This window comes from Chlamydotis macqueenii, chromosome 1, assembly GCF_036417535.1.
Source record: "Chlamydotis macqueenii isolate bChlMac1 chromosome 1, bChlMac1.mat, whole genome shotgun sequence".
In the NCBI taxonomy this organism is placed as follows: Eukaryota; Metazoa; Chordata; class Aves; order Otidiformes; family Otididae; genus Chlamydotis; species Chlamydotis macqueenii.
Genome location: NC_141556.1, coordinates 109,956,551 through 109,980,444, shown reverse-complemented (window position 1 = coordinate 109,980,444; position 23,894 = coordinate 109,956,551). Strand labels below are relative to the sequence as shown.

Below are 23,894 nucleotides of genomic sequence, written 5' to 3'. Positions count from 1 at the left end.
TATCAGAAACATGTAAGAAATTAAAGAGGAGAGTTTCTCCATGTATTGCAAACTGAAGACTATGCTCAGCAAAATTGTAGGATTAATCACCCCTTATCAAAAAGCACTGCTGAGTCAGTTGCAACTGGATAATACAAATGTTTAAGAATAAAAAAGTTTACACTTAAATTTAAGTAGGTAGAGAAATACTTTAACTTTAGCAAGCATCATACTTTGACACTGCCTTAATCTAGCTACACATGTAAAACATAATAATAGTATCTAGAAAGGGTGGAAGAGAGAAAACAAGACAACACTCTGGATAAAATTCAGGCCCCACAGAAGTTAAATGTAGTTTAACCACTGATTTCAAAATACCTATGATTTCAGCCATTGTTGTTTTGTTATGAGAATCCAGGTAGTCACACAGTAGATCTTCATAGATGCAGAATCCACACATGAGTTTTGCTTTATAAAAGTGATCATTGTGTATTATATTTCTGTATATATATGAATATATATACGTATATATACATTGTATATATACTATATATATGAGAATATATTGTATAATTTTCATAACACTTCAAGGTTCACCATCAATATTTAATTTGATCTGCTGAATAACTAGAAGATCTGTTGAATAACAATACATCTGCTTCTCCTTTAGTTTATTCAAATTCAGCTCCATTGCAGCAATTGATATTGTTTTGATTTTTTCCACAGTGAAAATAAGAGTACATAAAGAAAAAAAAAACCCTGTTTTTCCAAGGTTCAAACCGATCTGATAATTGAGAGGTGTTTCTTTATGTGTCGTCTTTGCCAGCCAACACTTAAAGACACTCTGACTCTGCAAATGGAACTTGTATTGGAATCAAATATAGTCTAGATGATGTCATATGATTTACTTCAGTAGCTTGCATAACTAACCACCTCCTCTCTTTTGTATTGCTAGTGTTGTTGTTATCTTCAACCTTTATTTTACCCAGATGGTAACCTTTGAGAAAGTGAAAAAAGAGCTCGTTTTGGGTATCAACACAAGTAAAACTAATCTAATCCAGACTTTGAAAATTGATGTGAACAGCATACAAGTCACAGGTAATGCTAGTAGACATTTTTCTCTGTATAGATCCTTGAGAACTACAAATAATAGAAATGAAAACTTCAGCTCTCAAACAGCAAAGGGATTGTTGCTCACGCGTACCTTGCTTCTCCATTGCAGAACTTTCAGCAGCAGCTGAAAGAACCATTTACAGAGTTGTCAACTAGAAAATATGAGTCATCATTGTATATTTTCACTAAGAAGTGAGTAAAGGACACAGTAGTGATTTCCCAGTGAAACCTACTCAATTTAATCTCTTTTATGTAACATAACATTTGTAATTTTTTTATCCCTCAAATTAAAGCAGTTAAGCCCCAACTGTGTTGTTTCATAAGTAAATGCAATTATCATTTTCTTTTGCTAAAGAATAAGGAAAAGGGCTCAGCCTCACAGCTAGTGAAGACTCATTTGTTGAAAAGATGTCAGTAAGAACTGAATTGAATACATAGGGTAGCTTCTGGAGAAGTAGGCCCAAGAAACTGACTTCATATTCCTCTAAAGCTTAGGCAAAGTCTAAATGGGAAAAAAAAAAGTGTAGCTTTAAAGACTAGGTAGTTTTAAATTCTGCAAGTATACAAATACAGTGATTTTATGTAAGTACTAGAAGATTCATGAAAGCCTAAATAGAAACCCAACAAGATCAATGGGAATTCTTGTTTTTACGTCAATAAGCTTCAAAACAGACCCTTACTAAGGATGAGGATAAAAAGTAATTTGGATCCTTTGAAGTGGAAGTTGATTAGCTGACATTTGAAGACCTGCTGGAGATACTATTAAGTAGCAACTGATTGTTTTAAGAGGAGTAGGACATCTGGTGTGCAATTGTCTCTTACTCTATTCTAAAAGGTGCATTTTTTGCTAAGTACTTCAGATATTCGAAGGTAAATTCAATCTTGACATCTTTATTTCTCTTTACTACTTGCATCACATATAAGAAGTTATTCTAAATAACTGCACATCACTGTGGATAGTGATTGCTCACTATACTTCAAAAATGCCACCAAAAAAAATTATGTAGAGCTTTTTAAAAGGTTATATATATATTGATGAACTTTGAAGTAGTAAAAGTTTTCTTGCTGTGGATCATTAAAATGCCTATTTTCACATGAGATGTCATCTGTCCATTCCATCAGGAAAGCTTCAATAAAATAAGAACTGTAAATATTTAACAATCATAATTATATATAGCACTTTTGCATCCTATATCTCTTATTCTTATTCCTATTTCAGAGAGGAAGGGAACTACAACACAGATGTGCTTGAAATCACAGTATTGACAGTGATTAAAAGTAACTACTTTCTTGCAAATTATCCCAGGTTAATTTTAACGCATTTTTCTGATCTAAATACTGTCGTATAAGACACAGGTGCTTTGAAAATCTCCATAATATAAAAAGTGTCAAAACAGAGATTTCCCAGATGAGGACATTTTATATGCAAAACAATGAGTAAAGATTGAAGATTGAAAGGTATTAATATAGACTTTTCCTTCTTAGGATGATCATAGAATTTGAGAAAAGGCTGGGAACAGGGTGAGATGGCCAAAAAGAGGGAAGCAGGACACTGCTAGAGGAATAGTTACAGTTGACTTTGGTTTTTTAGCCTTTCTTTCTCTGACTTGTATAAAACTAGATACTGTGCTATAAAATGACTTTATAATGAACTTGTTTTCTTCCAGCAGCTGATGAAAATCTTACTACAATGATGTCTTTAACTTCATCAGGTTAGTATCTTTTATGAAACAGAAACAGTTTTTTCTTGCCAATACAACATGAGGAAACAGGAGACTTGCAGTTCAGCTGGTATAACTTAGAAAAGCTGTCTTAGCTGCAGTTGAGATTTGACTGCTAGGGTCCATTTAGTGATAATTAGCCGCTGTTCATAATTTCTGACCATTTGAGAAAGCAGCGATCTGAAGTCTGTACAAAAGCTCTAAAATCTTAATTAGTGCATCAAAAAAAAAAAAAAGTTGAGTCTCCATCAACCAGCTGAGTTGCAAACTGGAGTTTTCACAGATGTGAGCAGGTAGATAAGGCCAGTGAGTCCTACTCTCACGCTGTGGTTACCAATACACTGAGCAATGCTGATTGATAGACTTCCCTTTCACTATCCATGGAAGTCTTGTGATGATACAGTATGAAGCAGACACAATTCCTTGGTCTCACAAATTCACTGAGTACAAACTTGCCAAAAGTCAGACAGACAACTGAATAATACAGTAGGTGCTTTGTAGCCTTAGATACAGGCAGAGTTGCCACATACAAACTGAATATAAGTTATCACATACAAATTCTCTAGGGCAGGATACCAGAGCAGAAGCTTAATGCAATTTCTGTGAGCTAAAGGAATGCACCTTTGAATATAGGAGCCAAGTATTTATTGATAGCCTAATTACAGCTATAAAAATGAAAGTTATTATTAGTCTAGTTACAGGCCTGCTAAAGTGTATAGTCCAAAGTGTACAATTACTACAGCTTATCCCAAATGATACAGTTTAAACAACTAACATACAGATTTTCTCCTATCTGTCCCTCTGGTATGCTCTCTCAATGCTCCCCTGAGTCCTAAGTTCAATGTTGCTAATCAACCTCAAGAAGAAATAGGACAGGGGTGGGGGATGCCAGAGGAAGGGGGAAGGGAGTTAAGAGTTGTCAGCATCCCTAGACTGGAATGGAAATAATGTTCCTGGTGTGGATTCCTTCCCCCTTGATCTTGGGTCTGTTTGGAGTAATTTTTGTATGTTTGCTAACACTGTCTACTTCCTTGCTCTTTCTGTTTCAGTCCAGATGCCACAATATACTTGAGTTTTACCATATGTAGTATGTTTACATCTGCTGAATGCTTGGGTTTTGGCCCTGTTGACCCTAAAGCCATCCTTATCCATTTCACGTATTACTTTAGTGAGATCATGCAGAAATTGACAATCTATGATTTGTGCTTTTACCGCTGATGTCTCTGTCACTGTCTTGTGCTTTTCTTTTCATGGCTTTTGCTGTCAATTTGTGCATGCACTTTTGGTAGCGCCTGTAACAATCCCAATTTTTTTTTGTCTTCAAGATGTCTTCAAGTTTCCTGATAATTTTTTATTAGAACTGCTTGATCATGCATGCATTCATGTTTTAGGTCTTTGAATGTTTCCTTCCTTCCAAAATAGTGATCCTTCAGAAAATACATAAACAGATATGTGTGTAGATATCTATGTAAATAACACTTTGGAAACCACTGTGAAGCTATGAATGAAGCTTCCTTCCTTGAATGTAGCTATGTGAGAACAGTCCACCCAGCTTCTCCCTCCCTGTAGTTCTGCTGAGCTCCCCTCTCTCTCTGCCAAAGGAACTGTGTCCTTAAATTTGGTGACATAGAATGCTCCGTAATCCATTTAATACAAAATGGCCTAGCTTAGCTTAACAGTATTTGCTGAATAAGTATGTTTTCATAGAAAATTGGTAGGAAGTCGTCATACAAGTTTATGCATTAGTAGGCCTGGGAGAGCAGGAACTTCTAAAAAAAAGTATGTCTGTGATGGTCAGTGATCAGTAACTTCTGCCAGCAAAACTGATAGATGACAAATAATAGAGAAGGCCTCACTATATCTCTCAATATTCCTTCTAGCCCTTCATCTTATAAACTAATCATAGAATGATAGAATCAGGGAATGGTTAGAGTTGGAAGGGACCTTCAAAGGTCATTTAGTCCACCCCCCCTGCAAGGAGCAGGGACATCTCCAACTAGATCAGGTTGCTCAGAGCCTCATCCAACCTGGCCTTGAATGTTTCCAGGCATGGGGCATTCACCACCTCTCTGGGCAATCTGTGCCGGTGCTTCACCACTCTCATTGTAAAAAATTTCTTCCTTATGTCTAGTCTAAATTTACCCTCTTTTAGTTTAAAACTATGACCCCTTGTCCTACCACTACAGGCTTTGCTAAAAACTTTGTCCCCATCTTTCTTGTATGCCCCCTTTAAGTACTGAAAGGCCACAGTAATGTCTCCCGGAGCTTCCTCTTCTCCAGGCTGAACAACACCAACTCTCTCAGCCTTTCTTCATAGGAGAGGTACTCCAACCCTCTAATCATTTTTGTGGCCCTTGTCTGGACCTGCCCCAACTGGTCCATGTCTTTCCTGTGCTGAGGGCTCCAGAGCTGGATGCAGTACTCAAGGTGGGGTCTCACAAGAGCAGAATAGAGGGGCAGAATCACCTGCCTTGACCTGCTGGCCACGCTTCTTTTGATGCAGCCCAGGATGTTGTTGGCCTTCTGGACTGCAAGCACACATTGACAACTCATGTCCAGGTTTTCATCCATCAGTAGCCCCAAGTCTTTTTCGGCAGGGCTGCACTCAATCCCTTCATCCCCCAGCCTATATTGATACCAGGAGTTACCCCAACCCAGGTGCAGAACCTTGCACTTGGTCTTATTGAAGCTCATGAGGTTTGTACAGGCCAACTTCTTGAGCTTGTCCAGGTCCCTCTGGATGGCATCCCCTCCCTCTGGTGTGTCGACCGCATCACTCAGGTTGGTGTCGTCTGCAAACTTGCTGACGGTGCACTCAATCCCACTGTCTATGTCATTGGTGAAGATCTTAAACAGTACTGGTCCCAGTATGGACTCTTGAGGGACACCTCTTGTCACTGATCTCCATTGGGACATTGAGCCATTGACCACTACCCTCTGGATGTGACCATCCAACCAATTCCTCATCCACCAAACAGTCCATCCATCAAATCCATATCTCTCCAATTTGTAGAGAAGCATGTTGTGGGAAACTGTGTCAAAGGCCTGCCCTAATAGACAGGTTCCATTAACTGTAGTGACAGGGAGATCTTTTCCAGCTGAGAACATCTCCATCCTACTCACATAATTGAGTCTTAATGTAGAAAGTAAAAATACTAAAAAGGAATGCTAATGCAAATTCGAAAAGGAAAAAAAAAAACCAAAGACTATATGGGAGTTGGAAATGCCAGGGACATCTTCAGTGATTGTTATTAAAAGCATCACTAGGTGGAAAGTTTGTTGAAGCTATCACAAACAAGCATTCCATGTTTCCAGAATGTTTTGCAGTTTACTATCACTAATACAAATCTATTTGTGTACCTAGGCATTTGTTTATGTGTAAATATGTATACACACTGGTATGTATCTATACCTGTATGTTAATATACAAATACTAGATAGGTTTGAAGCTCCTGTCCTCACATTGTGATAACGGAAATGTTGAGCAATGTTATTTATGAGAAAATATATGTACACATTTGAGTACTAATATTAAAGTTGTCATAACTTGTCTTGTTTTAACAGATCCCATGGATCTAATTACAAGCTCCCTGACACCAACTTCAGGTCAGATCATTTACGTACTAGCGGAAGATAAGAAAGCATTGTTTTTTTTTTTTTTTTAATTAGGAAGTAACTCCCAAAAGTCTTTTGAAGTTATTGAAAAGCATGTGACTAGAGCTAAAAGAATAAGATTTAAAATACACTTGGATTCCACATTATTTTTCTTATGTTTATTGTGACATTTTACCTTCAAGATCAAGCTACTCAAGCTATCATTACCATATTATTACCTAAGCTGGGGTTTGGGGGTACAGCAAATAATGCAGATACTAGAGCAGACTAGCTGCTTCTTAGTTCTGCTCAAGCAACTGCAAAGGTGCTCCAAGAGAGCAAGAAGTAGAGTTCTAACCTTGGATTGTGTTTGCCCAGGTTCAGCACAACTCACCACAACCAAATCCTCAACAACTACAGGTAAGTAACTATGTACAGAGAGAAGCAGGGCGGTTATATGAAACAGTCTGAGATCTTAGAATTATACTGTTTGCGTACAGTGTCTTCTTGCATCATTCAGTTCTCTCATCCCATTTCTACAAATACACGACATGTGGGTTTACCTTTGTTTTGACTATAGAGACCTCTTCAAAAAGAATGGACTTCTAAGACTACATTCTACAAAAATGGTATATGTGTTGTGTACATTGGTGTATATATTGACACTCATACTGACTGCTCATTTTTGTTTCCTATTATTTCGTGGGACTTTTTGAAAAAAAAAAAAAAGCCAAACCTGTTAGCAAACTCTTACATGATTTCTGATGGACAGAAACCCAGAACTGTTTGAATCTTTGAAAACCTCCCCTAGCCTTATAAAATTGTGAAATATGTGTGACATTTGTAAGCATTTTCAAATGCATCTAATGTATTTATTGCCAATTTTTAGCTGAGTATAGCAATTATGTTGCAATTTAGGGTAATTGCTGTTAAAAATAGAAGTTAAAATGTTTTACTAGAAAATGTTTATTTCTATCCAGTAGGTGGCAATGCTGTCTAGTTTTCTGAATTAAAGAACAAAACTAGTCTCGATCATGTCATATGTAAACAATGTTTTCTTGCATAGTGGGCTTGTACAAAACATATTCCTAGATTATTGGTTGGGTTTGTGTCCTAGGTCTAGAATGCACAGTTTTGTCTCGGCTCATCTGTGGCAATTAATTCATTGGCACTGTTATCACCTTTAACACATGACCAAAGTGTGTTTGGTTTGTTTCGATTACCAACTGGGTTTTAAAATGGCAGCTCTTTTGCTTTTCACTGTCTGCATTGCTAACACTGACAGTGTTTTGTAAAGCACTTTGAAATTCTAAAGTATATCCAAACCAATTTCAGTCGTTGTCACTTATACTGATATGATACAATAAAATCATACAAGTATTTACTTAACCTGATCCCAGAACTAATCGTTTTATGAAAAAATAAGTCAAGCCATAGTGGTTAGAGGCTTCAAGATCAGCTTTACAAATTAATTTTGTTTTTCTTGTGTAAGAAGTTTTGAAGCATTTACTGAAGTAAAGAGAAGGAACTATGTGAATAGTGCTAGATTAATAGTTTCTATAAAATTTGATGCAATTTTCAATAATTTTGAAATTAATAGTTATGCAAAGCTGGTTTTAGCTGCATGTTTTTGTTCACTTTAGTAGGACCTACTTGAATGCTACACCTGTCTAAGACCAAAACCATCTAAAGACTAAAAGAGTATGTTTGCAGTGGATGAACATTTATGCTCTAGGAAAATACTATTAATGAGATTCCACAATTTTAGGGATCTGCCCACCTACTCTTTTTGCAGAAATTTGCTCTTAACTTATAAATTACATTTGCAAATCTGAAAAGAATAGGGTGTCTCATATTTCTGATACTTTGAAATCCAGTCTTAAAGGCTTTCAGGATATACTGGTTAAAAAATGAGATTCTTTACTATGATGGAGTGCAAAATTGGGAAGTTGAAGAAATTTAAGTACATTGTATTCAACTACAATAAGAAATTTTTCATTGTTATTTAAACCAAAGTGCATTTATGTTATTCAAACATAAGAAATTGGAAAATGTCATTTATTTTATTGCCTAAAGTGGTTTATTTGGGTAGAGGAAGGAAATGGGAATTCGTGGAAATTTTCTTCCGGACCTACTTCAAGCTTAGTTTCAAAAAATATGTCACCTCTGAGAATGTCCTCCATACGGTGCCATATTTATCTTTTTAGTATGTGATATTTCATTCCAGGCTTCTAAAAATGCAGTTTTATAAAACGTAATAGAGTAGTTGATTTCATTTGTGCTAGAGTAACCAGAGGTAAGTCAATTTTCTTTTTTAATGAAACTGCATTAGTGCTCTGCCATTATTGCTGTTGTCATTATTTCAGCCCAGTGCTTGGCACCTGCTGAACTTTGTGGTGATGGTGTAACCTGCATTAATAAAGATTTGTTTTGTGATGGAGTCATGGACTGCCCAGATGGTTCAGATGAATCTGAAAAAAGATGTGGTAAGAATGTCTTTTTAGACATACTTAAACCTGTTAGTAGTTTGTAAATGCTTTACAGGCAATAAACTGCACAGTGAAGTGCAAATCAGTTCTACTAAAATAATAACAAGAATGATTGCTATAATCTTTATCTTGTAAATGTAAAAATATTCTTTAAAATTTTCATTAATGAAGAATAGGCTTAATAAATAATGAAGAAATATTACAATCTAGCTATATTGATATAAAGTAATATAGACATTATTGCTTAATATAAAATATTGATAATATAACTAAGTATAATGCAAACTATAAAATAATATTAAAAATCATATGAAGTTGTGTACAAGTAATATAAAATCATGGTTTTTTCCAAATAAATTAAAATTATGACCCTAAAGAGACATAAAGCCACATTACCTAGTATCAAAAACCACCTAACAGCGTATTTGGAGTCACAAGAAAGGTTTCACTTTTGATTCCAGGATTAGGAATATCAGCATACAAGACACTACAAACAGCTTTTCCTAGGCTACAATGTACACTCAGATACACTGATACTGTACACCCAGAAACTTAGATGGGGCAGCAGGGCGAGGGACAATAGCAGCATTTTGCAGCCAGAGTGGGTGACTGTGGCTGCTGCCCCGGCAGGATGGAGCCCTGACAGGAGCTCTAGCTCTGTTGGCTGCCCACCCTCATCTCACTGCACCAAGTGTTAGGGAATGGGAGTGTCTGTATGAGTGGCACAAATGTTTGAGCTGCTGGCACCACAGTGAGGGATGCAAGATGATGATGTGAAAATCTGGGCAACCAGCTTTACGTGGCCCTGCTTGAGCGGGGGGTGGACCAGATGACCTCCAACCTCAAGCCTTCTGTGATTCTGTGAAAACCTTACAAATCTGATCAGTTTTTAAGTTGATATCCCTCAGTGCCAGTGATTTTGTTTGCCTTTATCTGACTGCCTCGTTTCCCTGAGCACCTTTCTGTACAGAGGAGCCACTGCTCCATGCAGCAGTGAACACTGTGAAATGGTACCGTTGGCTACATTGCCACTTACAAAAGCGCATGTGCAGATTTTTGGTAGGGAGGCATGCATGTTAATGCTGTCTGCATTGCTCTTCACAGTCTCAGCTCTCGGTTAAAAGTCTATAAAGTCTTCTTGCAAAGAGAACTTTGCAAATGTTTTGGGAGGAGTTGGAGCAATTAACTCCCTGAGTGTTTTGTTTGTTCGTTTGTTTTTTAAACATGGAATTTGGTGCTAGAAATCTGGAAAGCTTATTTGTTTTCTGCTGTGAGAACAGCCTTCTGAGCTTTCCTGAGAATAACGGTGCTGGCAGTCTGGTCTGAGCTTTCAGAAAGATGTCAAACACTGGGCTCTGGTTTAAAACCAAAAAGCAAGTAAAAGAGTAATTTTTTTTCAAGAATCTGCAACTCTGATTCTGAAAGCTGGTGATACACTGACCCCTTCTGCCAGAAGCGGAATATTCTCAGGAAAAAAAAAAAAAAAAAAAAGAGGTGAATTGCCTGCCTGTTACCTGCATTTTTCTGAGTGCAGCCAGCTCAGAAGGGAGACTTAGCTGAGCTCTCTGCAAAAATATCCATCAAAATAGTTCAGCAGAATAACCACTGAAACACACTCAAAGGTCTATTTAGCATAACAGCTGCATCCAGCTAGACCATAACAATGATGGGCTCTGCGAATGTCCCTCTACAGCTGAGGAAATCAGAAGGTCCTAAACTAGCCTTAGCTAGACCTTTGTTCCACTGCAAGCATTAAGGTAGCGCAACGCCAAAGAGTTATTCAGTCATTCATTTATACTATCATGCTGTTGTTTTGAGACTTGGATTTTGTTTGGGGTATTTGTTTTATTTTTATTTTATTTTATTTTATTCTAGATATAGCTAAATAAAAAAAAAGTGCAGATACTTATAGAGAAAAAGTAGTATTATACATGAAGGCTTTTTAGTTACTATGAATGATTAGGTCTGAGTTTATAAGTTTTGCTCACATTTTGTTAAAGATATCATAGTCCTGTTATACAGGACAGAACATGATTGACATTCATACGTTGGTACATACGGACAAAAATAAGCTCACCTACTTGCAGTGAAAGCTATGTAGACATGACTCAGATGTGCCCTGAAGGCTACGCAGTGGCTTAAGTTATGAATTATGCTTGACTATAGTTTCTGAGACAAGGTGTAGCCTCTTATACACATGGCTTTTGGACCAGAATCTCTATCGAATATGAGTTGTGGATGCCATGCTCCTTTGTTACTGAGGATGTTATTTCTTCATCAGTGTTTTAACAGTCACCAAAGAATATGCACAACCAAGCTGAAATTTCAAGAATGTGCATACAAGTAAAAATAGATAGAATGTCCACTTTAGGGAGCTAGATGATTTATCCCTTTTGATCTTCACTGATGTCTGGTGTTTCCAAGCAATTAATTAAGTTACCATTAGTTTATCAGTTTCACTCATAACCTTACAGAAATGCAATTCTCGTTGGAGGACAAACTGTTGCTCCATGACTTTTATGTTACATTTTAAGTCTTAAAATTTTCCATGCAAAACCTCAGAGCTTTTCTAAATTTTGTTAGGTTTCTTAGTAGATTTTGCAAAACCAGTGGAATGAGTGGCAATAAGCCGTACGCACATATGGAATACTTGATGATTTTTCCTTCTCTTTGATTTGTCGCTTATATCCCGTCCCTAGGGTAACTTAATACAGTCATATAAATGCTAAAATTGTCTGGATTTTCAGAAGTGCTTCAGAGTTTCACAATAAGATTTACAGCCAATTCATAATTTATACCACAATTGCTCTTGCACACAATGGAGTTGCTGTCCTTTAAAAAACTTGGTTTGGTTTTTCATCTTTATTATTAATCCCTCTAGTACTTTCAATTTTAGAATACGTTAGTAGTTTTAAAATATAGGATTCAGTGGTGAATTTTAATAGTCTCTTCCTGCATTAGGCAAAATTCAGTGAAATCTCAGATTCTCAGCAGAGATTCAGGCAACTGAACACCTTCATTTTTTGTTTTATTGATTAAAATTGTCTTGAAGAGTTTCTTTCTGGCTCTGCAATGCAGTGCAGGAACAAAAGGCATTGCAAAAGTGCAGTTAGCAATTTTAGTGAAAGGTTCTCTAAAGAAATGTGAAAGTCTGAACAGCGTCTATTAATAATGGCTAGCATTGCCATGTAGCACATAAGCGTAAGGAGAGGGAGACTGGAGGCTGATCCCAGGAGGTGTTTCTCTCTGCAGGCTCTGTTTGCAGCTATTATATGTCTAGGCTAACATTTGGTGATTACCTACCTCACAGCATCACTACAGTACTGAGATTAATCATATGTAAGCCAGGAAGTAATGTACTGCCCTTGGCAGAGACAGGTCCTGTCAAGTGTAATATGTGGGCTTGATCTGATTGGTTTGGGGAGCTTCTCCCTGCAGTTCATAACACAATTAAGCCCTCCTAATGTGCCCTCTATGCACCATAAGTAAATAGACATGGACAGCAAGATGCATGTTGGGAAAGCAGTGAAAGTGGTTCCTACAAAAGATATCCTCTGTCTCATTCAGAGACCAACTGAGGCTTTTCTGAGGGCTCCAGGAGGCAGCAGAAATGTAATGACCCTGCCTGCTTTTGACCACAGCTGCCTCCTCTGCAATAAGGAAGCACTGGGGGATTCTTGGGGAAATCTGATGAGTCCCAGCTATATTCGGGCTCATTCCTGAGATACTAAGCACTGACTATTGCTAGGCTGTGGAGAACTTTTGCCTGAATCTTTCTGTCCAGTTTCAAAGAAGAAACAAATGCAAGGAAATAAGAACAGACATTAATTGTTGAGAAGAGTAAACTTTTGTCATTAATCTTATTAGAACAGTATTCTGTATCTCTTTTTATTACTGCTAGTGTTAGAAACTCCTTTTTAGATCAGGATGTATCTTACTAATCCCTTTTTAATAGTAACACTTTTATTAACAGTGCATGACTGAGCCTGGCTGAAATAAAGTTTAATTTTTATGTTGTGTTTGCTACAGTGGTAGTCAGAAAGAATTTTACACTTATAAAATGAACAGAGAAGGAGTCCCAATTTATCATTTTGCATATAATTTCTCAGAGGAGGACTATGGTCAATAAAATTTCCACTTAATTTTCAATATGATTGATTATTCACAATTTGGTTAGTCATTATAGGTATGATTTAATTTCTGACGTTAATGAAAAACTGTATCTGATCTCTTATCATCTGCCTCAAACTGATAAACTTGTTCTTACCTCTACAGATAATCACGTATGGTACTGATTTTATCCTTATTTGAAAGTTCTATTATGCTTTCCAAAAAAACCTGAAGAAAACCCTCATCAGATAGATTCCTAACATAATGTTCCAGACATGCTGCAAAATCTTCAATAGTGCTTCATTGTCTATGAATAATAATAACTCTATTTTTATTAACATTATCCAATTTTGCTGAGGCTCAAAAATACTTCTTGAAAAAAAAAAACAAACAACTGATTTTTAAACTGAAGGACATATGTAGAATGGAATAGCAGCACTAAAGAAATAAAACTAATAAAAGCCTTTGGAAAAAAATTATGTTTACTTCAGATGAATGAATTTGATAGCTGGCCGGAAACTTGGGATATCCACTTATGTTTTTGAGCACTTAGTGATATATAAGGCAAGGAACTTGTAAGCTCATAAAATTAGAGATAGTAACAGTCAACCGTATCCCTTCTTGCTTTTATTCACATGATAGCAAATTGTTTCTGGTTGTGCAAACACAGCTTCCTGATTTAACGTAGCTATAGATAAGGACTGTTAAATCATTATTCTGTTTCCTTACAAATATATGAAATAAAATGAGAGTTGGATTGGTTGCATCCAACTGTTTGATTTCAACTATTTGGATTGGTTTGAACTAGTTTGGATTAGTTGGATTGTCTTTAATTTAATTTGAAATCAAATAGTCATAGGAATTAGAAATGGGAGCAAGTTGGTAATGTGTTTTACTTTGTCTTCCCATTGTTGCTTACAAAGCATTTCCAAGGTAATCCATGTAAACCAACAGCTAAAGTTGCCTTCATTTTGGTTCTAATTCTGTTTTTCAAATGGCATTTTGACAAATGTTCTTCATTATGTCTTTACAGCTGCAGTTTGTGATGGAAAATTTATGTTGACTGATTCCTCTGGGTTTTTTCACTCTATGAATTATCCAGAACCATATAATGCAAATATTGTTTGCCAATGGATTATACTGTAAGCCATTTTCCAATAATTTTCAACCTAACATTTTTTCTATTATGAGGAGATATTGTTTTCTGCACATTAACCTTGTGCCATTTGTTTGTATTCACAAATAGCCCAGCATGGAAAATATGTAATAGCATTTTCTCCTTTGCATTTGTGTAACTTTTCTTTAAAAACTTGCATGCTTAAACTCCACAACTATATCAATAGTTTTCCCACTTACAAAGATTCTTAGGTATGGTTTTGAGAGTTCTTACATATTATATACATGCACAGGAACATATTTGTAAGCTCAAAATAAATCATGTAACTCAAAAGAATTGAAAGATATTTGTTTCAAAGTATTACCGTAAATATTAGTCTTTAGGTAAAGGTTTTATATGATACAACTGTTACCAACATGGAATTTTCAAGAATTCTTTTGTCATTTACAGGTATACATTTCATCTGAGAGTTAGTAGCACCTGAGCTTCTAAATCATTAGGAATATATTTTAAAAGCCCATGAGTATTATTTGACATAATGGCACCAAATGCCTTTTAAGCCCTAGGCACAAGAAATTGAATTTGTTTAAGTTAAATTTGTTTAAAGGAGACATACCTACAGGACAGGACAGCTACTTAACTTTGACACTCTAGGTTCACTTCATAGGCCAGGGAGAAAAAACGATAGCCGTGGTATGTGACAAATCTCATCCTAAAGTATACATCTGAAATGTTAGATGATAGCAAGTTCAAAGCTCCTAAAAATCCCTACAATAACTTCTAGTTCAGAAGTTACGGCTTTGAAAGGCAGCAATTCTTATTATGGCTTTGTAATAATGGCCATTCTTTGATTCTGAGAATTATTAATTTGGTAGAAGTGTTTCAAAGAAGATTAAGGAAATGCCTTTAAACTTGGATAAGATTTGGACTTCTCATTCCCAAGGCTTCTTTGAAAGTGCTAACCTTTGAGTTTGTTCAGGACTTTTGTCTTCACCTTGACACTTCAGGAAAAAAGTCTTATTTTTCTTTCTGTTTAGTACATTTGTTCCTTCATTTTGCTTCAAACACTGCTATAGCTGCAAGAAGCATTGTATTAGGTATATATAGAGAGAGAGATAGATAGGTATAGAATCATAGAATAGTTTGGATTGGAAGTGACCTTGAAAGGTCATCTAGTCCGAGCCCCCCCCGCAAGAAGCAGGGACCTCTTCAACTAGATCAGGTTACTCAGAGCCTCATCCAACCCGGCCTTGGATGTTTCTAAGGATGGGGCATCCACCACCTCTCTGGGAAACCTATTCCAGTGTTTCACCACCCTCACTGTAATAAATTTCTTCCTTACATTAAGAGTAAATCTACTTCCTTCTAGTTTAAAACGGTTACTCCTTGTCCTATTGCAACAGGCTCTGCTAAAGTTCCTCCCCATCTTTCTTATAAGCGCCCTTTAGGTACTGGAAGGCTGCTGTAAGGTCTCCCTGGAGCCTTCTCTTCTCCAGGATGAACAGCCCCAACTCTCTCAGCCTGTACTCACAGAAGAGGTGCTCCAGCCCTCTGGTCATCTCTGTGGCCCTCCTCTGGAGTAGCTCCAACGTAGCTAACAAAAGCTTAATTTTGGAAAGAATCATGAGTAACTGTGAATAACGTAGTACAGGTGCTGCAGTTCCGTGTAATTACAAATTGATCAATGTCAAGAACAATGATCTGGTTTTATTTTCTAGTAATCTGCTTTTAAAAAATCTGGCAACATAGACAGTAAAGGTCTGAAAAATTCAATGTGGTACTCCAGTTTTGTCTCTCTTTCGAACAGAAGTATTTCTATGAGGGAACCTTTTGGGTTTTCCAGTAATCAATGAGAAACATTTTGTCCTATTATTTTTATCATTCTTATTAAAATGTGTTAAAGTTCACCCTTTGATACATCCAAGATTTTTTTTTCTTCTGCCTTTCTTTGTCTAGAAAGATTTCCCCATTACCTTTAGGAAAAGCTTTCACATTTTCACCCCATTTAACTTCTTCCCAAATTAAGATGTACTTTCCTCTCCTTTTAAAAAGTAAGAGCAGTGTGCTCACTATTTCCCTGAAAGATTAACTTCCTGAAAGCTTAAATTTCAATGATATGTTTTACTCTTTTCCAACTAATAATAATTTTATCCTATGGAGAATTATATAACAAAAAAAAAGAGGCAAATGTAAATATTCAAATAATTACTTCACACTTCTCTACTAATCAGTACTGATAAGCACCAGCAGATTGCTGTTGAAAAGCTCTTTTTATTGAGGTTTTTCAATTTCAGAAAATAGAAAATAGTGATATAGGGAGCTATACTGACTGTGATAACAGAGTTTTAGAGTTTGGACTACCATATACATCTAGTGAAAAGGTAACAGGAGAACTACTGAAATATAGATTACTGAAAGAACAGAACTGCACCAAATAAAACCTAGTATTTTTTAAACTTTAGTAAAAGTGACTTTTGTTATTAAACTTACTGAGTGATGGTTAAGTTGACAACATGTTCCCAAACAGTGGATTTGAGATCCTCAAATCTTCATGCAAATCCTGGTTTTGTCATAAGAGACATTGTTTTGGACTTTCAGGAGACAGATTTTGATATCTTGCTATTCATATTGATACCATCACAAAATCCCTCTGACTTTAGGAAGTCTAACTGAGCAGTGAGATGTTATATATTAATAATATGTATTAAAAAGTAATTGTAAACTTATGGGATGTAGAGAAACAAACCCACAAAAAAAAACCTGTTCAGCTGAATATCAGATTCTAGAGTTTAGAAGATTCAGTTCCTAACATATATTTAACTCCAATGAGTAAAGGAGTATTTGTACATTTACAAAATGTTTATGCCCTATTCCTTCGGTAATTTTACAAAATAGATGTTAGCCAAATGGGTAATCTTGATTAATAATCTTGATTAATGTACTTTCACTTTGTTTCTGAACTTAACATCATTCAAGCAAGCAATGAATTTACCACAGTCAAAAAAAAAGATTATTAGAACATAAATTTCAGTTTTGACGTTTATTTTTTTCTTGTTATTTTAGAGTGCCTCAAGGGTTATCCATTAAACTGAACTTCACTTCTTTTGATACACAACAATATGCAGACAATTTAAATATTTTTGAAGGTATAGGACAAAACAGGATTTTAAGAGGTAAGGTTATTTTTCAGCTAATATTACTTTTCCATTAGTAAAATTTAAGTGGTAAAATAAGTGTTTTGAAGTGAAAAAGAAAATGCATGCTTATCTTTAAGTTGAAGAATGCATCTGTACAAAGTTCCTTTGTTAGACAATTAATCTCAATATACTAATCTGCTCTTATAAAGTTACCAGATAAATGCTTCCCTAATATATTAAGAAATCTATTGTCCTGGTTTCAGCAGGGATGGAGTTAATTTTCCTCTCAGTAGCCAGTGTGTTTTGGATTTTGTATGTGATGAATGTTGATAAAAACACTCTGATTATACAAGTTGTTGTTAATGAGACCAAGGATACCGTCTGGCTTTCCTAGTCTCATTAAAGTCTCATTAACAACAGCCCGAGTCACCACGAGTTTTCCTTTCTTCCCAATTTCTCTTCTCTGTCCCGCTGGGTAGGGAGAGGTGAGTGAGAAACTGTGTGGTGACTCAGGCTAAACCACCACATCTATACTTTTTTTTTAAGCTCTTATTTGAACAATCTTGATAACTTGATCACAGCCATGATCTTCTGGGGTCCATGTTTCATTGGAAATATGGTGTCAGAAGATACTGTAACATCACACACAGTAATATAAAATGAAAGCATCTAAACTGAAAGTGTTGGGAGAAGTGCTATGATATTCCCTGAAATTCATTGCAAGCATGGTCCTCAGACCTTGAAATATTGATAATATCTTATTTCTGTCTCTATATTCTCTTCTGGAAAACTGAGTTTCTGCCCATTTTTCACAAGACTCAGTCTATCCAGCTGAATTCCGTCAGAGGTGGAATACATATATTTGAAGAAAAATATATAGAGATAAGTCATAAAGATTAATCATTATTTATCCTTATTTTTTTGAAGCAGGGAGAGAATGAGAATGAGAAATAGTAAAAAACTCATTAAAAAAAAAGAATGGAGAAAGTCTACCTTTTCAGTACTACTTTGAGTTTGACCCAACTTCAGAATTTTAATTTAGATGTGAAAGATTGCTTCAATAATATTCTCTGCAACAACCATTAACTTGTATGTTTTTAAGGACTACTATGGGGATGACCAGTTATGTCTTACCACAAAGACATAAAGTCAATGTTAAAGATTGTCCTTTGGTGGATTGCCTAAAACTTTGCAGTTTGAGGAGTAGATTTACAGGTATTGGAAATACCAAATCTCTTGTAGAAGGACTACAAGAGATTTCCAGATTAAGACTCTCCACTTAGTTAAGTAAAAGAACCTGAGAAAGAGGAAAGAAAATAATGCATATATAATTAAAAGTGTGAATGATGATGCTCATTGTCTTTCCTTAATAATTTGATACTGTTTCAAATGTATAATATTACAAGTATGTAAACAGCTCCTCCTCAGAAAAGTCAAGTCTCTCTATCTGTGCAAAATTGGTCAAGGACTTCATAAGTGGAGGCAAAAACTTTTACAGAACAGTGAGGAACTTCAGATTTTCTTTATCCTGACTGCAGTCACTAGTCTAACTATTGTTGCCCGACATTATATCTGCTTTAGATGAAGAAGCAATTATTTTACTGTATGATAACTTGTATCAATGCTTCTGTTTCACATATATGTAATTTATATGAGTGCATTTAAAGTAATTTAGAATTTAAAGCCAAAATTTAGATACGTTGTACCATAGAATCATAGAACTACTCAGGTTGGAAGGAACCTTGAAAGATCCTCTGGTCCAACATTTCATTGAAAAGGAAGCATAGATGAGATTATCCAACACCCTGTCCAGTTGCTTCTCAGAATATTGCAGTTGTTCCTGAGCTATATGTCTTCATGTATACATCCTAAAATGAAACTCCTACATAATTTCACAGTTTCCTTACTCTTTGAATATCTGTAACTGTATGTGTTAATTATTAAACTGTGAGACTAAGTATGTATAACAAAAATATGTAATCAATGCTATGATTCTAGAGTTTCAGAGTGCATATCTGTAAATTTTGAGAACATTTATAGCATAATAAGCATGGATATGAAGATTATAGTGTTGAATATGTGTACTATAAGAGATGATTCTCCACTAGCTGATATCCATATCGATGAACAGGAGAGATGGGATCCGCAGAATACTTATATGGCAGCCAAACAGATAAATGCCTTCAGGGTTTTGAAGTTGTTGTAGGTAGGATCACAATACAAGACGGAGAGCATTCTTTAAGAGTTGAAAAGCTAATTCATTGTATTTTTGTGACAGCACTGGGGATATTAATGCGTATTGGATTATTTTGTCTCTGACTACGTTATTCTTTATTTGTTCTCAGCTTCTCTATCAGGGAGTAATCCTGAGACCATTTACATTTTTTCTCATGAGGCTACAGCACAATTTATATCTGATTATTCTGAAAATTACAATGGCTTTAATGCAACGTACACTGCATTTAATGCAAATGACCTAAACAGTAAGTGTTATTTTTTTCTATGTGTGTGTTTGTTTATTATCCTGAAAGTCTGGTGAAACTATGTTTTCAGTTTGACAAAATTGAGGTGAAAAGGGAAACAGTATTTTCTGACCTCAGTCCACTAACTAGATCCATTTTGAGAAACCTCATACTATTTTAAAAATCAAATCACTGATTTCAATAAGACTGTCCATAGGTTTATAGGCCTCTATCTAGCAGTAGAGTGATGCTTCACAAAGTTAATCTGTTTAAATAAGAGTAAAACTCTGGCCATATCTCCATCAGATTCCTCTCAGTCAGTTTGTTCACTAACGAACACTGCAGAATCATTGACATTAATCATAATTCTGTGATCGCCTGACAGTCCTGCTCTCCATAGTTTCTGATGTCCTAAGTCATTGCCACAAGTAGTAATCCCAAACAGTAAAACTCACATTCAGGAAAATACCTGTTCAGTAAATAGGGTTTGGGGAAAGTCTAGATGCAGTACATCTACAGTGACAACAAAATACAGCAATATGACTCATGCATTGGTGTAATTTAGAAGTCAAGAAAAAATTTTGATGCAGATTGAACAAGTGAAGGCTTCTTCAGCTGCTATGTTTTGAGAGGATGTGAATAGGGGATGTGACGGGGAAGGGATATGCTGCAGGAAGCATCCAGAGTGCAAGCAAACCCTTGTCATGTGGAAGCGCTTGCTGGGGGCTGACCTGCACTTCAAAGCACCGTGAAAAGACATTGAGCAAAATGTAATGGGAAGACAAGTGATGAGAATGTTGCATCAAATATATGTGTGCAAAGGAGAAGGACAAGGAAAGGGGCATCTTTGCTACATGAAGCACAGCACTTATCTTCTGAGCATTCAACTCTGGTGGTGAGCTCCTTCAGCTGGAGCAAATGAGGCCTTGTGAAAGAAAAGAGAAAACGAGCAGGCTTAGCTCTTAGGCTTAGCTATGCAAACGGTCGTCTCTCATTTCCCCACCACATTACTAGTGAAGGATCAAAAATTAAGGTTGATGAATGAGTGCAAGAGTATGTAGGATGACCTTGAGCAATAGTATTTCATTAACAAGTACAAATGATACATTTATTTGAGTAATTATATTGCATTGCATAGAAGAGTTACCATGGGCTCCAGTTTTAAAACATATTTTTAAATTTACAGTTTTTGTCATTCATTCTCATGTAATTCTGAGAAAATATTTAATGTCTCTGTCATTTTTATTTACTAGAGGTTCTTATTCACAGATTATGAGAAAGTCAATTGCACTTTTGAAGATGGCTTTTGTTACTGGATACAAGATTTAGATGATGATTCAGACTGGGAGAGAGTTCAGGGTCCTACCTTTCCACCCATGAGTGGTCCTGATTTTGATCATACATTAGGCAATGCATCAGGTAAGATCAAATGCAAATTGCTTGTAGGTTAAAGGAAATGCTTGATTTAGCTTATGTTATACCACTGTACAATGGATTCTTCATAGTGGTATTGTTGGAATTTAATTTTTTTATGCCACAAAAATGAGTCAGACGTACCAGACAAAATATTTTATGCTACTAATTGCCATCTTGTGTAAAGGTACCAATAGTGAAAGAAGAAACAAAGGGCTACATGAAGTGATTAAAGTGTGAGGTACTGAAAAGTTTCAGTGCTATTAATATGCCAAAGGGCCTTATCTGAGAAAGGAATTTCTATTATTCAACAGTGTTATAGGTCAAAAACCCACATGTTTACCTTAAGGAAAAAAAAACAAGTATAGTTACGTTCTAAGGGAATAACTTCTATTTCATCCCTATCTACTGGTGACAACCTCATGGTTGTCACAAGTTAATTTTTGATTTTACATAAATTTGACCTAAGTGGGCACCTGTGTCCCCACTTAGAATTGTACACCGAACACACTGATTTTTAACACATGTGCAAAATGTTGCACTCCAGCAACTGCTATAGTAAGATAGCTTAGTTGGAAGAGTGATCATATCAAATATGAGTTTTAATTAAAGAGACAATACTGATAGGAATACTTATCCCAGAATTAGACTGCAAAAGTTTTTCTGCTTCAACAGGAAAACCAAACAATCTCTTTCTCAGTTGATTTTTCAGTCCAGGTAAAACTAGCAAACATAATTTGGATTTTGCAATGGTTGTAAGTATTCTGTGCAAGACTCATACAAAACTTATTCAATGACAAATAACTTGAAAAATTGCAAATTACTCTGGAAGAAGTTACTCCTAGGAAAAGAAAAATATTATTCAGCACATTATTGGATAGAAATTATTCACCTTTCTCTGAGTAAATGCACATTTTCTAAACAATCTTCAGAATACTATTTTATCTCTCCACTTGACTCCTAGAATACAAATCAGATGAAAGAACATAAAAATTGTTTAATAAAACAGTTGATAATGATTTCTAGCTCTCTTGAAAATGTTAACTTATTTTAGGTGCTCTCTGTTTTACTGTGCTACATCTAAGATGACATATGTAATGTTGCTATTATATTGATTATTCAAATTTCTATGACCTGCATTTGAAGTAAAAATGTGAGCTGCATCATTCATATCTAGCTATAACATACAACCAGTGAGACAGTGTATTTTTGTTTTGATGCTCTTAAAAAGCAAAGAGCTTAATTCATACTCAATAATTGATACTGAATGCTGAGAACAGATGAAAGAGACAGCCATTTTGACTATGTGAAGATCTTTTCTGAAAAAGATTGCTATGCTCATTTTCTTAAAGCTAGATACCACATGTATTTTAATGCATACTTTCTAAGTCAACACAATAAATTAATGGCCTGATTCAGATTTCAGGCTAATTTTCAGGTACTTTAACCTCCCACATGAAAAAGCTAGCTAATCTAGAAGTATAAATGACAGAATATATTATATATAATTTAGATTATAGAATTATATTTATATTTATTTGTAGATTCTGTTAATATAATAATTGCATATATAGGTATTAAATAGAATAAAATCTAAGATTACAGCCATGATTTCAATAAAGCATGAATTTTGTTGTAGGATTTTTAACTCTGCCTAATTTTTCTTTTCTTGTGACAAATCACAATGCTTCTGTAGCCTGGCCTCACATTATCTTTCCCTATGCCAGCAAGAAATCCAAATTCCCAGCTGCGAGGAGTTAACTCAGGAAAAGCTAAAAACCCAATTTCCCCAAATAATGTATTTTTCTTGTTTATAATGCTACCTCTTGCTATAAAATATTCATGTAGTCATTCTCTCACCCCCCTCAACACTCAACCTATATTTCCCATTATTATGTGGATAAAAATTATAAAAATATCAGGAAATTCTTCTAGAAAATCACAAGCAACATCGAACAGGAAGACATATTTGTAAACTAAGTAGAAATCTCTCCAGTGAATTGCTGCCTTTACCAAATAAAAGGCAGATTTCCCACTGACTTCAAAAGGGATAGTTTCCCATTTCATGTGCAGTTCTCAGGAGTATCCAACAAGCTTAAAAGTTAATTTTAATGTCTTTGACAGATTACTATAACTTGGGTTAATCATTCACGCTTATTCTGTCAGGAATCTTCCAAGTCATGCAACAGTATTTGTCCTTTATATTATTGATATTATTTTTAATGTAAAAACTCTCATTTAAAAAACAATCAGTAATTCTGTACTGACTAAATTGTGCTGCTCATTTTCTTGCAGGATTTTATATTTCAACACCCATAGGACTTGGATTTGGAGAAGAGAGAGTTCGGATTCTGAGTTTGCCTTTGTTCTTTTCAGATCCATCTTGTCTAAGCTTTTGGTATTCTTACATAATTCCTAAATATGTAATTTTTTAAGAATAAAACCAAATAGCTTTCTTTTATGTATCATGTTAATCCAAGCCAGTGTGCCAGCAATACAAACTTGCTTCTCTTGAATTTCCATGATCAGTCTCAACTCCAGGCCTGAAATTTTTAGTCTTTTATAGCTTTGAGTCTTGCAGTTAGCTTTAACTTATTTTCTTTTTCATCCTGCATCCAATATTCATTTCTATACAGACACTATATTAAGAATCCTTGAAATGTTTTTTGTCCTAAAGTTTAACTAGTCTCTGCAGAAAACATAGCAAAGTACCAAGTACATCTTCCAGGTGTAATCTGAACATAAGATTCATTTTCTTT

At 35.5% G+C, this 23,894-nt stretch overlaps 1 protein-coding gene across 1 annotated transcript in view; it reads left to right on the top strand.

Moving 5' to 3' along the window:
* Positions 1 to 23,894, top strand: part of TMPRSS15 (transmembrane serine protease 15) — a 58,086-nt gene that overhangs the window by 5,489 nt on the left and 28,703 nt on the right. Inside the window, exons 5-13 of the mRNA XM_086739635.1 lie at positions 935 to 1,077; positions 2,760 to 2,804; positions 6,378 to 6,419; positions 8,774 to 8,893; positions 14,040 to 14,148; positions 17,187 to 17,296; positions 19,606 to 19,743; positions 20,992 to 21,141; positions 23,431 to 23,533. Coding sequence (XP_086595761.1) covers positions 935 to 1,077; positions 2,760 to 2,804; positions 6,378 to 6,419; positions 8,774 to 8,893; positions 14,040 to 14,148; positions 17,187 to 17,296; positions 19,606 to 19,743; positions 20,992 to 21,141; positions 23,431 to 23,533 — 960 coding nt within the window. The remainder of the gene's footprint in view (positions 1 to 934; positions 1,078 to 2,759; positions 2,805 to 6,377; positions 6,420 to 8,773; positions 8,894 to 14,039; positions 14,149 to 17,186; positions 17,297 to 19,605; positions 19,744 to 20,991; positions 21,142 to 23,430; positions 23,534 to 23,894) is intronic.